Source organism: Synchiropus splendidus, chromosome 6 (genome assembly GCF_027744825.2).
Source record: "Synchiropus splendidus isolate RoL2022-P1 chromosome 6, RoL_Sspl_1.0, whole genome shotgun sequence".
NCBI lineage: Eukaryota > Metazoa > Chordata > Actinopteri > Syngnathiformes > Callionymidae > Synchiropus > Synchiropus splendidus.
The window spans coordinates 19,898,241-19,923,968 of record NC_071339.1 but is presented as its reverse complement, the minus strand read 5'-3'; the positions used below and the strand labels follow the sequence as shown (position 1 = coordinate 19,923,968).

At 42.3% G+C, this 25,728-nt stretch overlaps 1 protein-coding gene across 3 annotated transcripts in view; it reads right to left on the bottom strand.

The window, feature by feature from the left end:
* The window catches only part of tox2 (TOX high mobility group box family member 2), a 122,846-nt gene that overhangs the window by 75,700 nt on the left and 21,418 nt on the right, over nt 1-25,728 (bottom strand). For all 3 annotated transcript variants that reach the window (XM_053867450.1, XM_053867449.1, XM_053867451.1), the window contains exon 2: nt 5,826-5,918. In XM_053867450.1, coding sequence (XP_053723425.1) covers nt 5,826-5,918 — 93 coding nt within the window. The remainder of the gene's footprint in view (nt 1-5,825; nt 5,919-25,728) is intronic.

Below are 25,728 nucleotides of genomic sequence, written 5' to 3'. Positions count from 1 at the left end.
CAAATCAGCTAAGAAAGAGAGGAAGACGAGACACAGAGAGAGAGACACGCAGCAACCAAGAGGTCGACGGCGAGGAAAAGGTCCTCAGATGATCTTGTCATCCCTGCAGGCTCTGAACTTTCAGCCGTATCTATTATTGTGGAGTGTAACAAAAAAAACAACAGCAGCAGCTCAGGTCGTAGTGCGAGGCTCTGAAAACAAACCATTTACGAAACTTTGTCACATTTCTTTCTGTAAACCGATCTGTGTTTCACTGAACAAAATTATACTTTACATCTTGGATGTTGGGGTTTATCAAGGTGCAAGTTTCTCTCAAACTTTCTTAGGCTTGGGGTTTCTACTAGTTATGGCGAACGTCAAGACCTCATTCGTACAGATAGCATCTTAGAGCACCGTCAATATAAAAGTTGGGGTCAGGGTAAACACATGGCGTGATGCACCGGTTCTGATCTGACTCAATGTCAGTTGGTATGTATCAGACTCCATGAGATCATCAGCTCAACTTTTGGTACTAAAGTCTTCCGCCCATTATTATCATCCTCACCCCAACCATCCTTTTAGCACAACCCATTTTCACTCTTAATTCGCTTAATAGCAAAATTTAAGTTTCAGCCTTCCACGTTGTATGTTGACGCATTTGGCGCTTAGGCACTCTATGTACCAAGTGACAAGATGAAGTATACAGAGTGAGAGGAGAGCCATCCCATGGCTAACCCCAGCGTCTGTCTTTCTTGTACGTGACACATAGCGCACGGTGTCAGGATATGCCGCAAAATGCCGAAGATGTGAGTCAGTTGAATTCTTAATGGATCATGTGACACAGGAGGCTGATTTCAATGTCACTCTGGGATGCAAAAAGGACAACACTGACTCATGATATGGTGGTCATTGGGCAAAATCTTCATCTTTCCAAACACAGCATTTTTGCTGTGTTCTTTTGTAGTTTTTTTTTACTGACTATTTTTGTCACCTACTGTATTTCAATCTTCAATCTTCTTCCAATACCTCACACTGAAGGGAAAAAAAAACAACAAATAGCTAAAACTAACACTAAAACTAATAAAAACTATACTGAAACTAAGTGAATTTGAAAGACAAAATTCAAAACTATATAAGGAAAGGATAACTTATGAAAAATCCCAAACTATTACAATTTTGTGACTCACACAGCAGAAGAACGAAAAAGAAGATTATCTATACATGTAGCGCAGTAGGAGTATGTTTCATTGAAGCAGCAAATGTTTTACTTCATGAAAGTGTATTTCAAATTGAATAAAGCGCAATTTATGATTCGATTTGGGTCATGGCTTGTCATTTAGGGGTGATGGTTGTGGATTGGTAGTGCCAACAAAACTCCACTAGAGAAAGAGATGACCCTTTATTTATTCTTCTAGTTGTTTATTATGATGACAAAATTCTACTCTATTTCGTACATGTGCCGTAATTGTTAAGTCTAGGCATGTACTCATAGAACTGGGGTTACATCCAGGTAACTGAATTTTTACTGCCATACTACTACATTGATCATCAGCAAAAAAAAACAAGCGGTGACAGATAAAAGTAAGAAAAAGTTTAGTTGCCATCACCAATCTATTTGTTTTTACCACAGTAACTTGTCAAATGTTACACAAGACTGATTAACCTTGTCACTCCATGTGATTTCACTTCAATCAACATCGATAATCTCGACTGTGGTGAGTATTATTCAATGCTTAATCCTCTTATTTTGCTGCTAGTGTTTGTAATATCTGGGCCTGGTACACACGTACGTGTTTCAGAGAAATGGTAGAATGTCAAAACTGAAAAGCAGACGTCAGTGTGCAAAGTTTGTGGGGCTGTTTTGTTGGTAAACCTAAGTGTTGCTCATGAAAATCGAAGTTCGCTCATGTTTTTGGTTCTATTTAAAACCACAGCAGCGGCTGCTTAGTTTGAGAGAAAAGTCTGGCTTTTTTACACGACGAATATCCATGTTAACCGACTAACAATGATAAGAGAAAGAAAATAGAACACAGTGTGGGTGGATCTGATGAACGGGGTGGTGGTGGTGGTGGGGGGCATTGCACCTTGACAGGAAACATGGAGGCGCAGAGTTGGAGGTTGGTTTGACAGAGGGGGAGGTAAAGTGGGTGGGAAGTAGCAACGGAAGTGCCCGGCCCCCTTTTAACTGAAACAAAGCTGGTGTTTGAGGGGGGACACAGATAGAGATCAGGGTGAAATGTGAAGAGGTGTGCATGGGGTAGGAAGTGGGAGGCTGGTGGAGGGGGTGCAAAGACCTTCTTCACCTTAGTACTCGCTCTCACCGCAGCACCTGATGAGTGCAGTGGAAAAACATCTGGTTTCCTCCAGTGTGAGTGGTTTACTCTCTGCTCCCTATATGACCTGCTTATAGCTACTGTACTGAGGAGAGCAATAGTTGATGTGAGGGTGTCCATGCATCTGGCTTTAGGTCGGACTGTCTGGTTTCAGCTTTCTACATCTCTCAAATGGAGCACCCCTCGGACTTGTCTCCGACCACATCAAAATGACAAAAACGCTGAGGGGTTAGAAACAGTTGTCACCCCTTAAATTTCATTACACATTTGGTTTTACCCTGATATGCAAACAATTTTTTTGCGCTCTTATCATGATTTCAGGTGAGTTCATTCATTATGGTGAATGCACTGATACTGTTCGTCTGTGCGCCATTTTGTTTAAATTTTCGGCTCGCTACTCCTCCCAGAGCTTTTGCTTTTTGCAGTAGAGACGCAGTTCGAAAGCCAAAATGTGCAACCCGACCGGGAATCGCCTGCTGTTGCTTTTCTCTGACCTAGGTGCCAGAATTCCCGAGATATTCCAGGTTTTGTGACCAGTTTTTCCCATTGAAAATGAATGGGAAGAGGATTCACCTCTTCGAAAATTTGCCTTTACTTCAACGTCTCGCAGCTCCCCCACACTTTGGGCTAGAAACTCAGCGAAAAGCTCAAAATGCAGCCGCACTCGTCCTCTGTCGTGCTTGGCATTTGCCCACAAAACAGTCTCAAAGAACCCGAGATTTGGCAAAAATCGAAAAGTCAGAGTGGTGCAGAGCAGTCGGAATCCAGTCATGGCCAAATGGTGGGACGCATGTGCAGCGCGGTCACTCATGGTGCATTCACAAGCTGTTTATTCATAAACAGCAGCTTCTAGTTAGTTTTTTTAGGCATGGGCCTACGTTGGGTGAGAGATGGGGAACGCTGAACTGAAACTGTTTGCAGTGTTCTAGTTGCACGTGGTGTTGAAGTGCAGAAGGGGATCAAACTTTCAAGAATAGCTCAGGAGTACAACTTTTACTAGTAGATAACGGTAATAGTGCAGCAACTCCATCAACCAGGTCACAGCACCTCAGTGGCTTAAAACACTGACTGACATTTGTTGCACCCCATGACACTTCTTTTACCACGTGAGAACTACAACAAACGCAAATACACAGAAGACTCACGCCGCCGCAGAGCAACCGAACCACGCCGCACCGCGCTGCTTGAAATAGGATTGAGTTCAGCAGCTTTGGTCAAGTGGCTATTGAGATGATCGTTCAGACAGGAAACTAGTCAACAAAAGTAAAGGCACATCTGGCAAAATAAAACACTTTTTGTAGACTTTGTATGATGTTTTAGTGAATAGGCCAGGGCTCGTCCCCCTACAAAGAGAGTATCGCTTTACTTGTTTCGGTGTCTTTATATGTGTGACCAGTATTGCACCATTGCAAATCTCATGTGTGTTGAAGTGGGCTGATGATGCACGCGACTATCCTGTTTCCATCACATAAAGCTTGTAATATGAGTCATGGCATCGTGCGACAACGTGCAGAGCTGCCGCTAACCGCGATCACGTTTGGCTCTACACCAAGAAAATATAAAGTCACAGCTGAAAGAACACACACCTCTTTATAAAATGAATTAAACAGACACACTGCAACATAAAAACATAATAGTCTCCGCCCACCAACAACCCATGACAGTGAACATTTGCATCACAGACAACTGATGATTATGACATCTTCTCCTCTTCATCTCCTTTGGCTCAGCTCAGTCAACTCATTATCGCCCCCTGCCTCACTTGTCCAAAAAAATTAAAGAAGGTTTTGCATCTTGGAAGTGATGCTTGTCAAATACGATTCGATTCCCAGGTCAAGGTGCTGCATTTAGTTCTGCTCCAAATCGAAACTCCACAAATCCTTCATAAACAATCCAGGACCATCAATGCAATCTCAGTCACTTTAACAAAAAAGAAAAAAGGTAAGAGTAACAACATTGCACAGCTTTGTATGCCTCCCCCTCCCTCTCTTTTCTCTCCCCCTTCTCTCTACATCACCCACTCCTCCTCTCCTCCAGCCCCGCAGCACTGAAGAGATAATTCAAAAAGCACTTGCCACGGAGTGAAACATGAAAAAGCTCTGCATGAAATTAAATTCTCTCTTTTCAGCCCATTGTTCTTTCATTTTTCACTCCTTTGTTACATAAATGCATAAAAGCAACGCCGGCTAGATTCTAATTATGATTCTTACAATACAAAAGCATTTTTTTTTTCATTATTAGTGCTTAAAGAATGAAAGAAGGGTTTCACAAACAAAGTAGAGTTACTGTTCCAGCACTTTGTCAAAGTCAAGGCTGCATCGCTTCACTTCAATAAACTTCTATCTTCTACAGTCTGAGCAGAAAATTATATAATGGGAAAATACAAATGCTCTTAAATAAGAGGATTAGCATTAGCTCGTGGTTTTATGACTTCTCTGCTCTGTAAATCAGCATAAAGACATTTATATTGTATCTGCATTTCGTCTTTCGTCTCGTTGATTCATGAAAAATGAGGGACGGTGTGTCACATTTATAACTTCATCATTTAAGGACACACTCTTGTGAACACCTAATGTCAGTCGCATGTCAAGCTTGTGTGAACTGAAAATATCTAAAGTTCAACTCAATGGAAATGTAACTGTGCAGCGAGCTCATTAGCATTGCTTTCGATTTCGATTCACACCTGCTACAGAACCCGCTTAAAAACAATAGGACATAAGTCTTCAAACCGCTTTCTGTTACAGCATCTTTCCCTTCTCACCAGACAAACAAGGCTTACTTCAGTGTTTGTACTAGCACAAAAGGGAAGGCCAAATGGACATTTGCTGGATCTTTACAGTGCGACACCTTGTCCAAATTACCATGGGCAAAAGTCGGGCAGCAATAAAATTTGCTCAAATAACATCAGCCCTTTATTTTCAAGTGCAGTCACCTTGAATTTGCACTGGTCCGTCACACCATTTGGAAAGTGTCTGCTACCAATGCTTGGCGTCACCATCCAACCGTTGATGTTGGGTAACACCCAAATTGATCTAGTATCAACACCAGGCCAAAAAAGTCACATCTCCCGATGGTACATAGCTAAACTGACCAGGATAAGTAAAGGACTATCCAATCGTCTTTCACTGAGAATGTGCAGTTGGGTCGTAGGGGACGGAACAATGATGCCATGTTGTGGAGATGCTGAGGCGTTCCCAGGCCATCCAAGATACATACTCTCAGCAATGGGGTATAGCCACGGTGCCTCACCAAGGAGCCGTCCAGGAAGCATCCTCAAAAAATAGAGGACTCATTTCCCAACTGGCTTCCACTCTTGAGTCTCTCCTGGATTTCAAATTTATTCACTTCAAATTCGCTTGCCGTACTCTGGACCTCCCATACACTGCAACACAGTAGTGTCTTCCGCAAGCTTTTTTGGCAATACTGCAGTTATTCTGAGATACCGAATATACATGTCATGGCAAGCAATGGGATCCTAGAGGATTTGAGGTGACACACCACGGAAAGACTTACCCCCGAAGAGGGCAGTCGCTTGCCGTCAGGGTTTGGGCGCATGGGCAGGGAACTGTAGAGCCTCACACCTCGGTCAGGAGCTCCGTATCTGCTCTAAAAGTAGAAGGAGAGACAGAAAATGTCATTTTTAATAACTGTCTGACACATTTCAATGCAAATACATTAACTAAACTATTTCAAAAAGACAGATAATTGAAAGTGCAAGCTAATATTTTTGCGCTGTAACTTTCACACAGTAATAAACATCAGACACAAACAGCAATTGAATATTTTACATTTTTATGGCTAAGAACAATCACAGAATTCGCTTAAATACCGCCTTGTAAAGACTTCAGTTTGTTGCCCAGTGTGCGACTCTGGTTCAAAGTTGTCTACTCTTGTACAACGTGAAAGCAATTACACATTAATTCATCTGCATTGTAAATTCCAAAAAATGTTTGATGTTTTCAAACTAGAATAATTGTATTTTTTTTTTCATTACCCAGCACAGATTGAGTTCCCTCTTTAATGCAGAGCCCACACTGTGTGAGGATCTGAAGTTCATGTTCTGAGTTCATATGATTAAAGCCACTAAAGCTCATGGATCAGAGCAGAACCAGCAGTGCACACTGTAGTTTTGCTCCTCATATTGTTTACAAGGACTGTTTCATGCATCTCCAGTCCACGCAGGTCCGGCTGCCGTGTTAAATCACATCAGCTCACAGTCATGTCCCTCACATAATAAGTGGATAAAAGCGGCTCAGAGCTGTTGTAATGGGTCGCCAGGGTTTTTGACTCTATTTTCACACTGCTGACTATGACAGACCGCTGGGCTCTCAGCACCGTGTGGGTTTAAACCCAGAGCAGGCGCTGCGGATACCAAGGAAGCTAACGATTTGTAAAAAGGGGCCTCTGACAGGAAAAGACGACGAATCTCAGTGGGGTTCACACTGTGGTCCTCTGTCTCGTGCTCCGATCCACTTCACTTCACCTCTATATTTATGTCTCCATCCCTCACTTACGAGTCATTGATATTCTGCCACATTTCTGGCTGTCAGTGAGCAGCATCTGGGCCACAGTTTTGAATGTGAACAGAAATTACTCTCGTCGCACTTATCAAGAGGAGTTATCCGTCGCTCTTGCAGCAGCTTTGAGTTTGCCTATTGATATCAGGAAGTAGAAATACTTTCTAGAAGCATGTTTTACACCTTTTTTTGAACAAATATTTCCTGTTTATTTGAGCCACAATGCTTTTTAAAGGTTTTAATGCTGGTCACAATGTAGGACTTTCAGTGCCATTCCCGGCACCAAAGAGCCCCCTGGTGGGAACTAATCTCACCACACGAGTAAAACTTGGCAACAGTGGGCTAGTGATTTTTTTTTTTTTTTGAATGTTACAAATCGGAAAATTTGAATTTGCTTAAAAATTGTGGAAAAAGTAAAAATTCACTTGATCTGAAAGTATGTTGAGAAAAAGAAACTTGAAACTTAAAGGACTTGTAAAACCACACATCACCAAATGCCACCTTTAGGGGGGAAAAGTTGGACATATGCATAACATGTTGCTCATGTTAATATAATATATATAAATGGTGTGGCATATTTCCGGCATTTGCAACATTTGCCCAACGATATACGTGGCATGTGGCCAACATTCACATGACGTGGCCTATTAAATGCCTACTGCTAGATTTTACCATGGCTACACTACCACGAAGTCTCCAGGCAGGGATTAATAGTGAGCTATCAACCCTCCAAATGTCCAAGGCCTCCCCCTCCTCTCAGCCAGCTCTTGCCAATAGGGTACACTAGCTATTATCACCAGGTATCTCGACTAACAAGTAACTATTTTGAGTAACTTGTGAGAACGTGTTTGTGCTTCCCCACAACACAACACTACGTATACATTATTAGTATAGGCGCTTCACTAACCTATGACTCACCTAGCTCATGCGAATCATTATGGAGGTATGGATTGGTACTTCAGATAGTATTCAGAGGAACGGATTATGATGAGAAGGAAGGGGAAATCTAACAATAATAAGAATATTTTTCTGAGAGTGTTTCCTGAATCACAAGAATTCCTTCGCTCCAACCTTCATTTCAGGAGCATCACTGACCCATTTTACATGAAAGCACACCTCCGCAGATTGTATTTATGGCTCTGCATAAGCAATAACATTATAACCAAACACCTTTGCAACTCTCCATGCGTGAAACATATTTCATAACTCGGATTTATTCCCTGCAAGTATGCAGAGCAGCTTTGCTGATCTGAACTCCCGCGGACAGTGGGGCAAAAAGTGCTGTGCTGGGATTTCGTTTTGTGAGCTCATTACCAAAGATGATGAGCAGACAGCAGCGGCCAACTTGTCGATCGGGTTTACAGTACGTAACGTTGAGGCAGGTTTGTGCCCTCTTCTCTTGACGCTGCATATTGCAGAAGAGAGTCACATAATTTTCTTCTTGAGCATAAAGTTTTTATTTTTTATTTGCAGAATACAAGATAAACCCAACTATAACTCTCTTATTTTATTCATGAAAGGGGATTTGTACATCAAGTTTTTTTATGGATCACTTTCAGCACGTTATGTGAAAGTACATTTCATTTACGGTGAGAAAACACAAATGAACGGGCAACTGTGCTTGAGTAGAGATGCGCTCCACTCAGTACAAGAGCCGTTGCCTTCATCTCTCAGCGCAGACTTTTTAAACATACGTGGCCTGCCAGCATCACAGCTCAGTTAATGCCTCACAGCTTCAGCCGGCAAAGGAGCCGCGGTAAGTGAATGTTTGATATTTGTCCAGTGTGCTGGGCTAATCTGGCCCTGTGGCGTACCATTACGATGCTAATAACAGCTGTCTGCAGCCTGAAGGGGCACACAAGCCGGCCCGGCCGCGCTAACTGGCCCTGACAGACTCATTAGAGGCGCTGGCACCCAGAACACTAACAGCCAAAATCCTCACATTTCCTTGCCCGCTCCTAACAGCGAGTTCATGAAGCGTTGGTCTCTACACTTGTTCCCTGTTCGGGTGGGAATCGCAGGCCGACGCACAGAAGGATGAGACGCATGATCAAGACAGTCTTGCCACACGGCGACTGTGTTGCGAGACAATGACTAGTCTAGTTTCATTCAGTTTTACAGTGGACAGATTTCAGCATTGTGGTATGGCTGTTTGACACAAAGCACCATAAAAAGCTATCGCTCCTCCACTCACACTTGCTTCTACCTGAAATTGAAAGTGCTCGCAAATGCTGTGCAACACAATTGTTCACGCCGTTCGATTAAACCGGATGCCGTACAAACGGTCGTGATTGGAGTTCACAGTAAGTGACTGTAACTCAAACTCAATCGAAGTTCATAGGCAACTGGAGCTGTTAACCACATTGTGTTGACGCTGTACACTGCACAACACAGCTGCACAATGAAGCTTTAATATGCGCTGAATATAAAAATAGTCGTGTGACCTGATTCAGGGCATATTCTGCCTTAAAATCCGTGTCCAGCTTTAGAGAGAGGACATTCTGTAGATGTTCTGTTGTTTGTGTGCAGAAATATGACTCTTTAAAGTGCACTTGCAGTAAACAAACTGACCAGAATGTATTTCTTATCCTTTTCCCTCAGAAAAAAACGTGACAGAGGACTGATGTAACAAGTCACACTTCACAACAACAACAGAAAGCACCCCCATGTTAGCAGAATGTTAGTGTTGGGCGCAAATTCTCACCCCTTCTTTCCACCGAAGGCATAAGCGACACAACGCTGAAGCTCCAAGGTCAGCAGGTTGCCAAGCAGACTCCTCCGCAGGACTGTGCTGCTTTTTGGTTTGTGATGTGTCAGCCTAACATGACAACAAGGAGTTATCCTAGGGCCCCCAATCTGGTACAAGTCAGATTGGACCTAAGTCGAATGCTGACGCGAGGGTTATAGGTGCTACTGTAGTGGTAGATGGCTGTGTGAGAGTGAGATGCTGGGATACTGTGCTGCCGTAACTGTTGTACGTGATGCCGGACTGCTACATGCTGCGGTGCCAGACATTGAATTTTTTTAAAAAAAAGGAGCTTCTGCAGGCAGCTGATGGCCGTGGTCGAGCAGATCGTCGGATGTCACTTGAATCTTGATGGATGGATGGATGGATGGATGGATGGATAGGGGTTCTCTCCAGCGCTTTAGCATCTTAGGGCCCCCTACGTTCAAACTGTGACACATCTACTCTGGGACAAAAATACTTTGCATTGGTTTGACATGACTCATGACCCCATCAGACTAGTTTGCTAGTTGCCAGTTTCGGAGGCTACTGAACACACTCTTCACTGATGACTTGACGTGTTCACCAAAAAGAGTAGTGTCTCCTCCTTGTGGCAGCTGCTGTTGTATGACTAACTGTTTGTTTTTGGAGTCCATTTAGACTTTGCTCGATCGGTCTGCTCTCAGTGCGGTGGATATTTCTGACAAATAAACACATTGCATGAGTTGAGTGCGCAACTTGATCACCTTCCTGTGTGTTTGACACCCTTGGTCAAACCACCAACAGCTTCTGCATAATCTACACTCTGATCAGTCGCTGCTCGTGCTGCAGACAAAGAGGAAAGGTAGATGAATAAACACATGAAAAGAATGCCACAGGAAGATGCTGCACCGCACCAGGAAGAGGCTGGCATCCTCTCAGCCTCGTATCAGTTACTGTGTGAGGACAGCGGGGACTTCCCCAGACACGACAAAAGCAAACATCGGCTGGTTGCTTGGCAGTGCTGACCCAATCAGTATGTGGAGCGGCAGAAGATAAACAATGAAAGACAATAATGGCCAACTCCCTGCGGAGACATTAACAGTGGCGGGGGGAAGCCAGTTTCATTTACAGTCCCGTGAATAAAAGCGGCTTAGCATCGATGACTCCAACAATGTAGTGCACCTGATGTTAAAATGTTGATGCAGTTAGAGCAGTGATCAACATGGTGTTTTTATGAGGCGACTTCCGTGCGTTTAAAACCAAGAGCATCGGTGACTAATAACCAAAAGCTGGTTACCTCTATCTAAATATACAGTTAAATACTGTACTGTGCCGTAACATTATGACCACCACAGCTATTGTGTTCCTGTGGACTGGTCAGTGCATGTGAACACAACTTTATAGAACACTAACTGGGGTGTATAAATAGCCAAATTATAATATATAAAATGGCCCCCTACCTGCACCAGTTGGCTGGAAGTGACCAAGGGAGTAGCCCATGGGTCTGTTAAAAATATATTGCAATTATTACCTGGTTTGTTTTCTTGCTACCTTATTGGTAATTGTCGTGGCACATCAACATGGTTAGTGTATTCAAGGAATATCATTTATCATCCACAATAATATGAAATAAGTTATTTCATAAGTGTGTTTCAAACTTAAGGGCAGCTCACAGTTGCAGAAAGTTTGGTGACCCATGATCTGAATAATCAGATTCCTTTTTTAACCTTACGATTTCCTAACATCCTTGATATGAGCTGAATGGAACAGCAGGTGGCAGTGCACAATCTTTCTTAAAAATGTCATTAAAATTCGGCCAAAATCTGCACCAAGCTGGTATCAGCATCCAGTCACATTGCCTCCTCGCTGGCTGCCTCTATTGTGTAGTGCACAGCCAGTCCAGCAGGAGGACGTCCCAGGGCAGACCGAGACCCTTGTGTGTTTGGTTGTATGAGGAGCAACTCTGAACTGAGGTTTCTGCTGGAAAGGGGAATCGGGGCCTCTTTGTTTAAAGCTGCTCCCTCCTCAAATCCAAAGAAATGCTTGGGTACTTAAACTACAGCTGCACAGATGTGCTGAACTACTTGGTTAATTGAACAAAACTATGCCAATAAAATCAGTGAAAAGTTGCCCCTCAAACATGTAAACGGACGGTCCTCACAAAGGTACTGTGATTTTAATGGGGAAAGATAAATGGCTTGTTAAATGCTACTTATCAGTTTCATCACTTAAGGATTTTTTCCTCTCAAGAGCGATCACATAAACAAACTCTAAACGCTCAAGTGGCAGAGGAACATTTGCTAATGTTTTCTTAAGGATTCATGCGTAAAGGTTGCCTTAAACAAAACAGCTCTGCTGTGGAGTTACTGCGAATTATTGAAGTTTTGAGAGAATCAAACATGACTTTGTGTTTGAAGTATGTTATAAACCGATGACTCAGCATTCCAGCGCCGAAAATGATTTCACTTTAAAATCCTTTTTTAACTGCCGCTGCAAAGCCGAACGCACAGCTGTGTGGCTACAGTTACCTGTAACGTTAGCTGCTGCATGTTATATTATTTACACAGATCTGGACTTAATGGAACACATGTGTGTCTGCCGCCAACATTCTTCCCAGATTAGCAGAAAGGCGGGTTCACATTAGAGCCCATTGATGAGAGGAATGCAAGGTCTGGACAGGCTTACAGGGAAACTCTATCACTGGTACTGTATGCACAAATGCATGGCCATGTATATACACACATGCTTTGTGTCTATATAATGGAGGCAGCGGGGCCGCAATGTATGTACTGTATGCACTTAACAATGTGCGTTGGCAACCGTGAGGCGATCAATAATAAAGAACACAACTGTCACTACACAAATTCCTGATAAAAACATGATCCTGTCCGTGAAGCTACATAAATATGTTAAATAATATCTGCATGATTTGGAGCAGCTGGAGGCTAACACCCAATAAAAGCATCAGCCTGTACGCAGTTATAAATGGCTTTATAAGACCAGCCTGGTTGGAAAGTATCATCTTGATCTCTGTGTTGGAATGTGTTGAATCATTACAAAACCAGAGGCCTCATTTTTCTTTGGGGTGTGTTGTTTTACCAGCCAAATGAAGCATGCGCAAGACATGTTTGCATACATGGGCGAGAGCTTTGAAATGTTCACATTCACATTTCTAAAACAAGAAATTAAAAATGTAAATATGGGGGATTCCCGCACTGAGACATTGATACGGTGGATGCTTTGACCAAAACTGCTCCCTGCCTTGACTAGGGAGAACATGGTCGACAGACATTGATGCTATTGGAAATGTTATCTCCAGCAGCTCTTTCATTGGCAACAAGCAGTGGCCCCAGGGGCCGTACCAAATGTGCCCACTTGTGGAATGTGTCGGGGCGATGACATCATGTCCAGCAGTTGCGCTTGGATTTCCTTTCAACTCTTTAATGAGTAAATGGAGCTTCAAATGAAGGACTCATTTTCACGGATGGCTAAAATGAAACATTTGCATCAGCAAAATATGACATTTATCAAGCAGGTCATTGGGCAAGCATGTGTCTATTCTGCTTCTAGGTCTGACAGTGAACGTGTCGGGATTGGATGACATAGTCCTCGTCGTCGTCGGACCAGGAAGTAGCCCTGAGTCACTCCAAAATGGAGAAAAGCTGGCACATTTGCACACGACCTGCTTGACACATATGAACATTCGCTAATATGGATGTTTCATCTGTGGTGGAACGTACCATCGAGTCCTTCGTTTGAAGTTTCATTTAATCATTATCATTAAAAAAGTGACTGCTGCACCTGGCAATCCGACAAATATGTTCCCTACTCCGCTCTGTCAAGTCTGAGACCCCTGTACTACCAAACAGAGTAATAAAGGCTGAAATTGCAAATCCATTCTTTTCTTTGGCTCAGAACGACGAGATATATAATAGAGAGGTCATCTGCTTCAATTGTCAACGACTTCAGTAATGAGCTTTACTATCCTTGAGCAAAACTCTTATTGAAATAACACAGATAGAATTTAGATTAGACGCAGAGAAGTGGCTCATTTGAGATGCCCTTCAGGTTGCCATAACAACGCCGTTTACATTTAAAATTCTGAAGCTTGACAAAGATGTCGAAAGTGCAGTTTTGTTCTTCAGTAAACTATAAAATGCAAACACTCTGCGAATGCTTGATCCTTATCTAGTTTACAAGGGCCAATCCTGTTTCACCAAGGGCACCTAGCGATACTAAAATATATATATATATATATATATATATTTATGAAAAACAGTGTATATAAAACCAGGACTTGACTTTTAGAATTTGCTAAAATACTAATGGAGCAAATCTTTTTTTTTATGTCAATGTTTCACAACAACCATTCACTTGGATTGTTGAAGTACATTTTCATTAGTGTCTTAGTACAAAAAACGAACACACTTTGGGAAAAAGCAAATTTGTGATGACGCCAAGAAATATTTTGCGTCAGCAAACAAACAATAAGAACAGGAAGCGCAATGGAGTTAGAACAGCATCTTATTATGACGAATAAACTGGCAGCTCCAAGATGACTTCAGATCTCCCAAGCTAGTTCAACTTTACTGCTGAAATGTACTCTGACTCTCTGCTCCACCTATAAAAGGGTGGCTCCAATCACGCCAGCTACAAAGCCACAACTGAGCATCTCAGTCTCAGGCAGTCTTCAGCATGCAGAAAAAGAACAATTAAACATTATTGTCCTGAATAAACAGATTTTTACAGCTGTCAGGATGAGTCAAAAAAAGAGCCTCTTGTGTGTTTTGGCGACGACCACGTGAGTCACAGCTCTCTCCCTTATCAGTCTGTTAAATGACTGTGTTATCAGATGAGGAGCTGCACCTGCCAGTCCAGCAGAAGAGCTATTTATACCGCTCTAACGCTCCTTACCGACACAAAACACAAGCAATGCATGAATACAAGCTAGTGCGAGTGATAAATGGATGCAAATGATCTAAGTAAGAGTAAGTTTGTTTTGCATTCATTGAAAAAGCACAGATGAAGCCATTGTTATGACAGATAAACTGACAAATTAAACACCGTAAAATATGACATTCAACTCAAAGGGCAAAAATGTGCAAATGTTACAGGAATAAATATAAATAAAAAAATAAAAGCGAACAGCTGAAATAATCTTTTGTTTAATCCTATAAGGGTACAAAAACAGATCCTCAGCACCATCGACGGTTCTTACGCTCCACGAGATTAAATGTTATCACTGACAACACACAACGTTAAGAAAGGTAATGACATTGTGTGATGGTTAAATAATACATGTGACTCTGCAAACGTGTGTGTACCAGCGCGGTCTTGTCAAGTGTAAACCTGGAAAGTCATATTTTATTCACAAGCCCTGCACCAGTTTGATGATTTTCCCAGCCGCGCTGCTGTCAAATACAAGTCTCGGCTGATTAGTCCGACTGAGAGAACGTTTCTTCCTGTCATTGGTCAAATATTCACCTCCACAAAATCAGCATCATGAAGGATGTCTGGTTGTAAGTGAGGGCCTTGACACAGGTCTTGTAATTCAGGCTAAAAATCCAGAATCTGTTGAAGGTTCATCTGGGAAGTGTGAACAGCAGCGACAGAATAGGTTTAGTAGTGAACCACTGTGAGGTCAAAGCTATTGGTGCTGTCTGTAGTCTGTGCAGTTGCTTGTTTAAGAGGTCAAGGTTGAGATGTTTACCTCCCGACGCACTAATGTCACGCATTTCACAGCACATCTACAGTCTACTGTTTGTCAAATCTTTGACGTGGTGATGATTCCAACACCAATACCAAGCACATTGTAACATTATTTAGAGCATTTCTTACTTGTGATTGCAGCTCACACTCTAACAGAACCGTTTGTCTATGTTTAGAAACGTTGCAAATAAAAAGTAGAAGACACGGAGAAAAGAGGATGGAGACAGATGGAGGAAAAGACATGGAGGGAGAGAGGGAGAGAGAGTGTTAGTGGAGTTGATCTGCTGACTACGGGCAGTTGATTTGGTTTCACAGAGTTTCATTGTTGCGCTGCTTTGAATTAATGCCACCCAAAGAGTCCAATTGTGATTCTTGGGCTGCGCTGACAGAATATTTGACAGTCGAGGGTGAGCTGCTGATCTCAGCTGAATCCCCTTTTCTATGTGTGTGTGTGTGTGTGTGTGTGTGCAGGCATGTGTGTGTGTTTCCCCCTGTATGTATGGTATTCACACGACACATCCCTGCACCGAACATGCTCAGATACGTCTTGGTTTGCTGAACTACCCACACGCACAGATGAGCACTGCAATGGGGACAAAAAAAAAGGTCAATAATTATACGCATTTTTTTGACGAAAACACAAGGGAACAAGAATTTGCCAGTAATCAATATGAAGCTGTACAGGAAAGAGTGTTTGTGTACACGTGTGCGCTCCCCGGTCCCAGCAGGAAACGTGTCATCCCGGTGGGCAGCTGAATAAATGAAAAACAGCCTGGTGAATAAAAGAAATACGCTCCATCAAAACCTGCGTCACTGTACCAGTGTGGCAGCAGCAGACAACTGTTCCAACGCTCAAGTTAAGAACAGTCTGATGCCTGATGCCGGAGTGAGAGACAGCGCCTGCTCTACATACACTACCACTCGTCCAGAGGTGTTAATTCATTGGTGAAAGACATGTCCAGCCGAGTCGTAAGGACTTGTGTGAGCCAGAACCACTTCCTGTTCAGCCACCTACCTCACATTTCCTCTCGAAGTCACCGCGACTATAAAACATCAGCACGAGGAGCAGGAGGGACCTGAACTGAGTCGGACCGCTGGATGGATAGATGGGTGAAATAAAAAAAGAAAACCGCCAGCTGCACCGCCACAGTCTGACTGAACACGTGGCGAAGACTCGCAGAACCTTATCATCAATAGTTTTTCTAATTCGACTAATTACTTCCCATTTCAAGCCCGCGAAAGTCCTATTTTGCTAATTTGATCTCCACGCTCTCTCGCAACTTCAGTCTGAACTTAATGATGCAGTTTCCCACAGCGAAAATATCAACATGTTTTCATAAATCTGGCCTTGAGGCGGAAAAATAAACCCTTTTCATGCATCACTTTTGGAATAAGCTGCGAAGCCAGCGCTTCATTAAAATTAATTATCCTGTGAGCGAGAGGAAAAAAAAAAGAGGGGAAAAAAAAAAAACAATGCGAAGATCTGGAGGGAAAAAATGTTTAATGTGGTGAAGGTGTTGATTTCTTGGAAACAATTCTCTGCTCTATACATTTCCAGCTCATCCCTCTCTCTCTCGCTTCCTGCTTTTCCGCCGAGTGCTGAGCCTGGTGCCAATTAGAAATTCTCCCTCCGACCAGCCCAAATTGAATTGTCCCTCATTTGCATAGCCATGCCTCACCGGGCAGACGGCCGATTTACCACGAGATGAAATGTAGCCATCACTTAGGTGAGTGACCATGAGGGATTGTGGGTAAAAGGCTGGCATCAACGCTGGAGCGAGCTGGAATCACACTTATATATTTATTTTAAAAAATAGATGGCGACAGATAAAAGCGACAACCACAAGTTATTCCCTTAAATATAGCAGGGAGGAAGACGGACAGGACAAGGACAAATTATGCAAATGTGCCTTTTAAAGATAATTCCAATTAAAATCAGCACTTTCTTCTGTTGAAGACTTTCCTTCGCCGCAGAAGACAGAGTCATTGTCTGCTTCATAAATGTTTAATTCAGCCATTCACTCATTAAGCTGACAAAGGTAAACTGAGGAAGAACTGATGTTCATTCTTGAGACAGTAAAAGAGAAACTACGGCTCAGTAATGACAGTTTAAAAGATTAAAATTCTCCACGTTCCGTGCGCTAATTAATTTGAATCGCGGTGAACTCCTCTACATGCAATACGTGTCATTCATTTGACTTATTATGTTACGACAGCGACACACAACTGTTGCATGCAGGAATCGCAAGGTTTAACCCTGCACCTCGCAAACTATTAACAGGGAGCCTAAGTCCCGCCCATCTGCTTCCACCGCATGTGACATAAGTCAACAAAAACTATGAACAGAGGTCAGTGCCATATGCCATAGATCTCACATATGACGTCTGTGAATTTGAAAGATACATTCTACTGCAGAGAGAGCACTGACTTTCGACCGGCATCAAAAGTTACTTGAGGTTTTGTGTGATGTGTCGAACTACAATGCTCGTCGCTCAGTAGTCGGTCGAGTGAGAGCAAGCAGCTCTACAGGGTATAGTGTTTAACAATGTCAGCTAATGTTTGCTGCCTTTGATAGTTTAGTACCTTCTGCCTGAGCACCGGAGCGAAGATTCTGCTGCGACGTCATACTTGCCACGTTTGATTTGGAGTCCAAATAATTAGGTATTTTCACACAACGGATAAATCATAACTTACACCACAAACATAGTGAAACATACGGTGTCCTGGAAGTGACATGCATGACTTTATTTTTTTTTCTATCTCTTGACCTTTTGAGATAACTGTTATCTCGTGATAATTTGTATCTTGAGATAATTTTTATCTCGGGATAAAAAAGATAAAGTCATGCATGTCACTGCGTAATACGTATAGCTTAGCCATGTGGTATTGAGTGAGTAGAAGGGACTTGATCAGGGTGTTAAAAGTGCACTGACTTGCAGACAGCGAATGACAATGTTGACAGGAGGACGTGTACAAAATACTTTGCCAGAGAGGCAGTTACGCATGCGCTGATATTTACCATTGTATCTTGAGATAAAGATAAAAAAACAACTCGAGATAATTGTTATCTCGGCATAAAAAAAATAAATTAATAAATAAAGTCATGCATGCCACATCCAAAATGATAAACACATGCATGTCACTTCCAGGGCTCTGTAGAAACGCATCATTGAAAAAAAAAAAAAAAAAAAGACTTCCCATCATTTTGGTTCCGATCTTAGGTTCCATTGACTGACCAGAAGGGGCGGAGACTTAGGCTCCGTACAACGTTACTGGAGAAAAAAATATCAGAAGAAACCGCATTCTCGATTGGCGCTCTTGTGCCTCGTATAATGCTGCGACTGATGGCAACATTTCACCCTCTGCCTCCATTATGACCGTTTCCATCTGTCTGTCTGTCCGTCCGTCTGTCTGAATGATGTCAATAACTTGGTGGCGTTTTTCAATACCGTCAGAATCCAGAACCTTCTAAAGAACTCGTCACACTTTGTGACTCTTCATCCACTGTGGGTGTTGTGCAAGTTTCAAAATGCTACCGCCACTAGCTCTTCCAATTGCTCATTGCAGCCAATGATATTTCAAATGCTATATGTTGTGAAAGTTATAACGTCATATAGACAAAATATAAGCAGGGCAATAATTTTGGGGATACAATTTTGGAGTTGTTTTTTTTTTCTCATAGTTTTGCAAGCCAAAATTTGAGAAATGATCATCAGTCACACTCAAGAGCCTCATACATTCATTTTAAGTGACTATCTTGCAGTTGAAGCATTTAGGTCCTGTTTTGCAAAACACTCTCTTCTGTTTGTGCAGTTACATTTTTTTCTGTTCGTTGGTTTTAACAATGATGATGTCAATAGAGGAGAGGCAGTAAATCACAGGACAACACTAGCAAGGTAGTGGGGGCATCCACAGGAGAAAAGATAATCTGACCCCCGTAATAATCCGTAAAGTGAGAAGTTTAGTCAGCTTGAAGACTGTAACAATTGTTCAAACAGGGACTCAAACGGTTAAAAAAGAATAAAGGAAGCAATCGTAATATTCAGAGAAATAAACTTCTCTGAGACAAGTTGTATATGTTGTCTCTTACAGCATTCTTAAAGATATAGTGCAATTTTTAAAAAATGACGCAAAGTCAGGGTGATTTTATTTGTTTACTTTAGTTTCTTTATTCATCTATTTATTCATTTTGGGAGTTTGAACAAAATAATTGACAAGGAAATTGATGTTTGAGCTCTCTCAAAGATCAGATTTAGTAAACTCAAATCTCCCATACTTGGCTGGTGAACTTGGTGTAGCAAGAAAAAAATGCTTCTATAATGCAGTATATAAGATATAAATGAGGCATATGTGTGTCAGAAATGTAAAGTGCAGTTTCACATGCCATCCAGCCTTCAGCATGCTGAGATTGACATTTGAGACAAGGCCCTCTCCATGGGGACAGTCGCCCGTGCACCATATATACATAGCAGCGGCAAGGCCATTGAAAACAACATTGTTGCCAGCACTCTTCAGCTCCACTGAAACATGTAAAACAAAAGCAAAAATGAACGATAAGTGCTGCGGCTTCAAGGGGGGTTCAGAGTGGAGGTTAATGTATACAGTGATATTAAATGCAGCGCTTCTTGACATGGCGCACTTTTAAAAGCAGGATAAACTCTGGTCCTGTCTGTCAAAATTGCTTATTCATGCGAGCCAGTGGGGAAAGTGGTGTAGAGGTCATATTTGTTTCTAATAGTCGGAGCGATATGGCGGCCTATCAACTTGGAAGCTCTGGTGAGAGTCTGATAAGGCTTTTGTTTATTGTCCAACTTCCACTTTCTAACCTGAGGAACCTTCACTCTCCCCTACCTTGTTGTGTGAGTGTGTGTGTGTGTTTGTCATTGTTACAGACGCCGTGGAAACAAACTTTTCATCCAAGCTGACCCAAACGGAGTGGATCAGTAGTGGGACATATAGCCAGCATATAGTCAAACATTTCCCTCGTCAATCTTTCTTCTTAGTCCATCTTTGCATACAGCGATCACATGTTAAAATCAGCCGTCGCAGACAGGAGGGAGTTAAGTCCCTTATCTCTCCTCCCCAGAAGAAATTCCGACTAGAGGCCTCGCTCTGCTGGTTTCCTGCCTTCTTGCCCAATGCCCTATTTTTACTCATCGGGGCTCGAGAATACCAGTGGCAGCTTTTTCCTTGTCACTAACATATTTCCTGCCATTCTCACTCTGACATTTCTCCCTTCTCCACCATTCACACAAATCCGTCTCCCTTTTTGCAGGTCACAACCTTTTCGTTCATATTCAAATGTACCTGCCGATGTAGCGACACACTCACTTGTCACTCAGGCTCTTCTTTTTCATCACACTCTCTGGCTCTCGGAACAAGTTTTGGCTCCAGTTTTTTATATATATATATATATATATATATATACCCCTTTTCACGCTGAATTTTTTCAACCCAGATCAGCCCACTTTCATGAGCCAAAAAACCCGGCGTCTTACACATAGATAGATAGATAGATAGATAGATATATTAAATTACTTTCAGTCCAATTTCAGTTTATGTTTGTTATTCATGTAGCACCTTCTTTAAAATCATTACGACAAGTGTATTCTGCTCATTATTCAGATTGTTTGTATGTACACACATTTGAAATTACATGAAGTTAATACAATGTTAGATGGAAGAACCAAGTAAAAGATGAGGAGGCAGATAAACTACGACATTGACCATCTGTAAATGGGCTTCCCACGTCTCACCTTTGTGTTAACAAATACACATGTACTCGTCTCCCAGCAGGGGACACTATCACCATGTCCCCGAAAAAAAAAAATAAATAAAATTGGTCAGCGGTTTTGTAGAACTAGGTTTATAATAGGATAGGATGGTTATTTTGGTTATTATTTTCACAACCCACTGAGGACAAGAGAGGAAAAAACTCAGATTGACAAGGTTGGCAACGCATCCCTCAACAGGCTTGCAGATCCAGATGGCGATCCAGAACACACCCAAATCCCTTTTCAAGTCATTTTATGAACAGACAGATACCCATAGCCTGCTTAGTGGGTGTAATGCAGACAAAAGGCGTGACTAAGAAGGAGGTTTCAACTTGATAAAGTAGAGGATGCTGACTGGATGCGGCAACCTGACTGGGAAATGCCCAAAGACGAAGAGATCAGAATCAATGTCTGTTTTGGCATTGGACTCTCCTGGTTTTACAACCACAAGATTCTCAATGGTTTTTTTTCTCATTCTGTATTTTATTTTTACTAGCATGACTGAGTAAACAATTAAAAAGTAAAAAAAAAAAAAGAAGCGTAATTAGATTACGAAAAGAAAAAAAAAAAGCTAAATTAATGAGAGAAAGTGAAATTATGAAGTAAGAAGTAAAAACAGTGGGCATCTCAATACTGCATTCAAGTGCTGGTGTGGAAAAAAGCTTGACTAAAATATTAGTTATAAGTGAGCAACTAGTCTATTTCTCCAGATTTCAGGGGCGGCAGAAAAGTAAACACAGGAGCCTTTTAAATATTAAACAACGTCGACTCGGCTGAAAAAGCAACAACATGACTGGATGCTCGGTCTCTCATGACCTCAGAATGCAACTGAATGTGCCTGATAGCTTTCGCCACGATAAGCTCCTGACATCGCGGAATATCGATGAAGCATCCTGAGCGTTACAGTCAGTGCTACTCGGATGACAAAGACAGACTCCATTTTATCTTCCGATCATTGTGTATTTGTTTGCCTGGACGCGACTGAGTGTCAGCGTGAGATTCGATTTGAGAAGAAGGATGAGCAGCAGCAGCAGGACATGTGAGTGAAAAGTTCACGTGATGCAGGCAAAAACAGCCAGTCGTCAGCAGGATGGAAAGACTGTAATCAAACCATAAATCAGAAATCACTGAACTACCATCCACCCACTTCCTCTTTCTCGCTCTCTCTCTCTCTTTTGTTGCTCCCCTCCCACTCCTCTCTGCACCGCTTTGTGCATGTACCATCCTCACACACACACACAGTCCTGCGCACCGGCTCCAGGAGTGGTAAAACGTCGATCAATGAAAAATGCATTTCCCACATATCAAAGCTTTCTATCATCAGATCACTGAAATCATAAGAGTAAAAGAAAGATTAAATAACAGCAGCTCGCTGGAACCTACGAAAAGATGTTCGCAGACTTACAAGCTCCTGTTTGTGTTCTCGAGTCATTTTAAACTGCAAGCATCAGCCGGACAGAGTTTAGAATTAGGGTGAGGGTTGTCTAGAACAGGTTGCTAGTAACTCACACCGCACATGCAAACTGACTCACTGAAATACTGCAATACGTGATGGCACACTATTGTATCGATATTGGAGGTCGCAGTACCGATATTTAATAAATAAATAAATATGTACTTTTCCCCTTCAACTGTAATAGACAACTCGCAAGAGTCCAATCCCGGGTTGGAAAGTCATCTGGGACTAGCCACTACAATTGAGGACTCTAACAAGATAAAACTAAAATCTTTCATTCAACGCATTCAAAGGATAAGGCAAAGACTAGAGTCAACTGTTAGCTAGATGTGCCACGCTAGAATCAAATGCTAAAGGAACACAATAAATCTGCCACACCAATGTAGCATAACAGCTAATGGTTAGCATAGAACAAGTGGATGCGACTCAGATGTCTGGAATGAATATTGCTTGTTTTCTGTTACATATTTTCTCTAAAATGACTCTAGTTATTACAGCCCAACTGTGAAATTTAAAGAAGAAGGTGACAATGTACAATTAATTTTGATGCGTTGTGAGGTGAGAATGACTTACTGAGTCAGTTAATAAAACTTTGAAGGGGAAGTCTGAAATGACAAAAATATTGACGATGAATGGCTGTTGTGTGTCAAAAAACCAAAGGGATCTCACATTATACAAAGCATCAACCAAGTCGTCGCACAAGAAGGTTGATCTGATCTGGTCTGTTGTGTCGATAAATGAACGCGCCAACTCCTGTACATTCATCTACTGAGGTTATTCTCTCAGTTCGCTATTTTTTTCAGATGTATTCAAGGTTTATTCCGAACACATCCATCACATTTTGGCTCCTTATTCTTCTGGATGTAATTTTCATAGCAAGCCACCTGGTGCGCTGTAATAGCAGCGGAACAGAGGGGTGATTGTGATGGAGCTGTGTGATATCCAGGAGAGTGACCCATTTAGAGCCGAGCCACGGAGCTGACAAGCCTCTGTTATGTCTGGGACATCTGGAAAGCCGGAGCGGCTCGACCCTCCTGTGATCTACATACGTGTAAACGTGACAAAGCCTCACACGGTCATGTGTGTTTCCCACACTCGTCCATAGGTCAAGCCAAGAGGCTGTGTGGCTGCAAGGTGTCCATGCTCAGCTATTGATGTACCCTGCCAGTGTGTGCGGAGTGAAATGGGATTTTCTAACACAAAGATTGATTTTATTTTTGTTGCAGTGTCGCTGTTTAAACTGAAAAACAGAGGTGTGAACCCCAACGACAGCCTTACTCCAACATGTAATGACATAGTTGATGAATGTTTTGACCAGAAAAGACCACAACCCACGTTTGGTCTCAGAATAAATCAGTGCAAATAATCTCAACTCATGAAAAGGACAGACCGATATCACACACACATTCTTCATTTCTTTTTTTTACCATTTTTTCCAACTATAAAAAGCAGCCTGGGGCCTCCTCAGGTTCCAGGATAAAACACCAATATACAGACCATTTGCTATTACTTGTCTAGCTGCAAGTGAAATACTCTACGGACTGAGCGGATCATGGCCCAAAGTGCCACCCCTTTTCACGCTGAATTTTTTTCAACCCAGATCAGCCCACTTTCATGAGCCAAAAAACCCGGCGTCTTACTCTAGCGAAGACACTGCGCGGCTACTTCCTCCGCTACGTCATTGTGCCGTGGTTGACACCAGCGCCAGAACGTGAACAGTGGAACAGCATGGACACACATGCTAAATGCTATGTGCTGATGTGAACCTTACAAAGGCATCTGAGTGATAGTGCCAGGTTTATTTAACTCATTTTATGATGACGCAGGTGAACATTCTATGAGCCTTGACACTGCTGGCGCAACACAATTCCCTAAAATGATACAAACTGACCATGGGAAGTTGATGCAACGGTAGGTCCGGCATGTCGACGTTTCAGTTCTTGCAGCATTGTTGAGGGGACGGAGGCTTAGCTTAAGCCTTACTGCAACCGCCTAATGCGTTAACATGCAACGTGGAAGTCTGACTTCTGCGCCACCTGAGGAAGATTGTCAATATGTGACACCTATGTGTTAGAAGAGGAGGTGAGGGGGCCACAGGAAAAACCCAGGCAGCAGGTTCACTCGACTATGCTTCTTGTAAATCCTCACTTGCACATGCAAGACAAAGTAATTCATAGCAATAGAAGGCAGACCAGCGCAAGCCCTTTTGGTGAAATGAACTTAACAAATCCATATTCATGTTAAATCAGATAACAGCAGTCCTTGCTCATGCGAAGACTTGACACCACTGAAGACATGGATAGTTGACTACAGCTACTCTTGTACGCACACTTGGCTTGGATCACTAATTTTGGAAGTTAAAATTCCTTTAGCGCGACATACACTCCCCCACCAGGATATCGGGACAGAATCCAAGCAACAATTTTTCACAGTTCTGGTCAACTTGCTGTGATTTTCTGAAGCGCCGGTATGGTGAAGCAGCGCAGCGTTATCAGCGGCTCAGCAGAAGTGTTCGTTACAGATGGAGAGATCAAGAGAAAATGTCCTGTGTCATTATTTTAATGAGAAACATTACAGAAACTTTTCTTCTACTCTGCAGAAAGGATTCAGTCCGTGGTCCTTGTAAATGTGACGTCGCAGCCGCAGCACGAGAAGCAGTCATTAAATGCTTTTATTTCAAAGAAGAGAATAGATATTGTGAAAGAGGAGAAAACAATGTTGTCAAAAACAACTGATGTTCGTCCAATGGAGCTGCAGGGTTCAAGAGGAAATATACACCAATGCATAAATGCATAATGGAAGTCATAAATGAGCCAACAAAAGCAGTCAACAAGAACCTGAGGGGTGAAAAATGATTCAAAATCATAGACATGAAAAAGTGGTGGATTGAAGTGGGAGTCAGTTTCACAAATAAAAAAGGCTCTCACATACATTCTCGCAAGAGTGTATAGAAGGAACTTCATTACCTACTACTTTACGCGTATAATTTGACGCTATAAACCAAAGTCAGGACAGTCAAACATAAATGATGACAAGTACAAGGAACAGTTCTCTTCAGGTAAAATAGGGTAAGGTCTCCGGATAGAGACATGGACGAGACGTCATATGTTTATTTTAGTTTGTTCATGCCCTGACACAGAACAAAGCAGTGAAATGAAGCTGAACAATAACTATTTTGGCCTCGAGCTGGATTCGTACAGTGAATCCAAGCTGCAGGGCTAAAAGGCTTTTTCAACCATCCATGACCGACAGA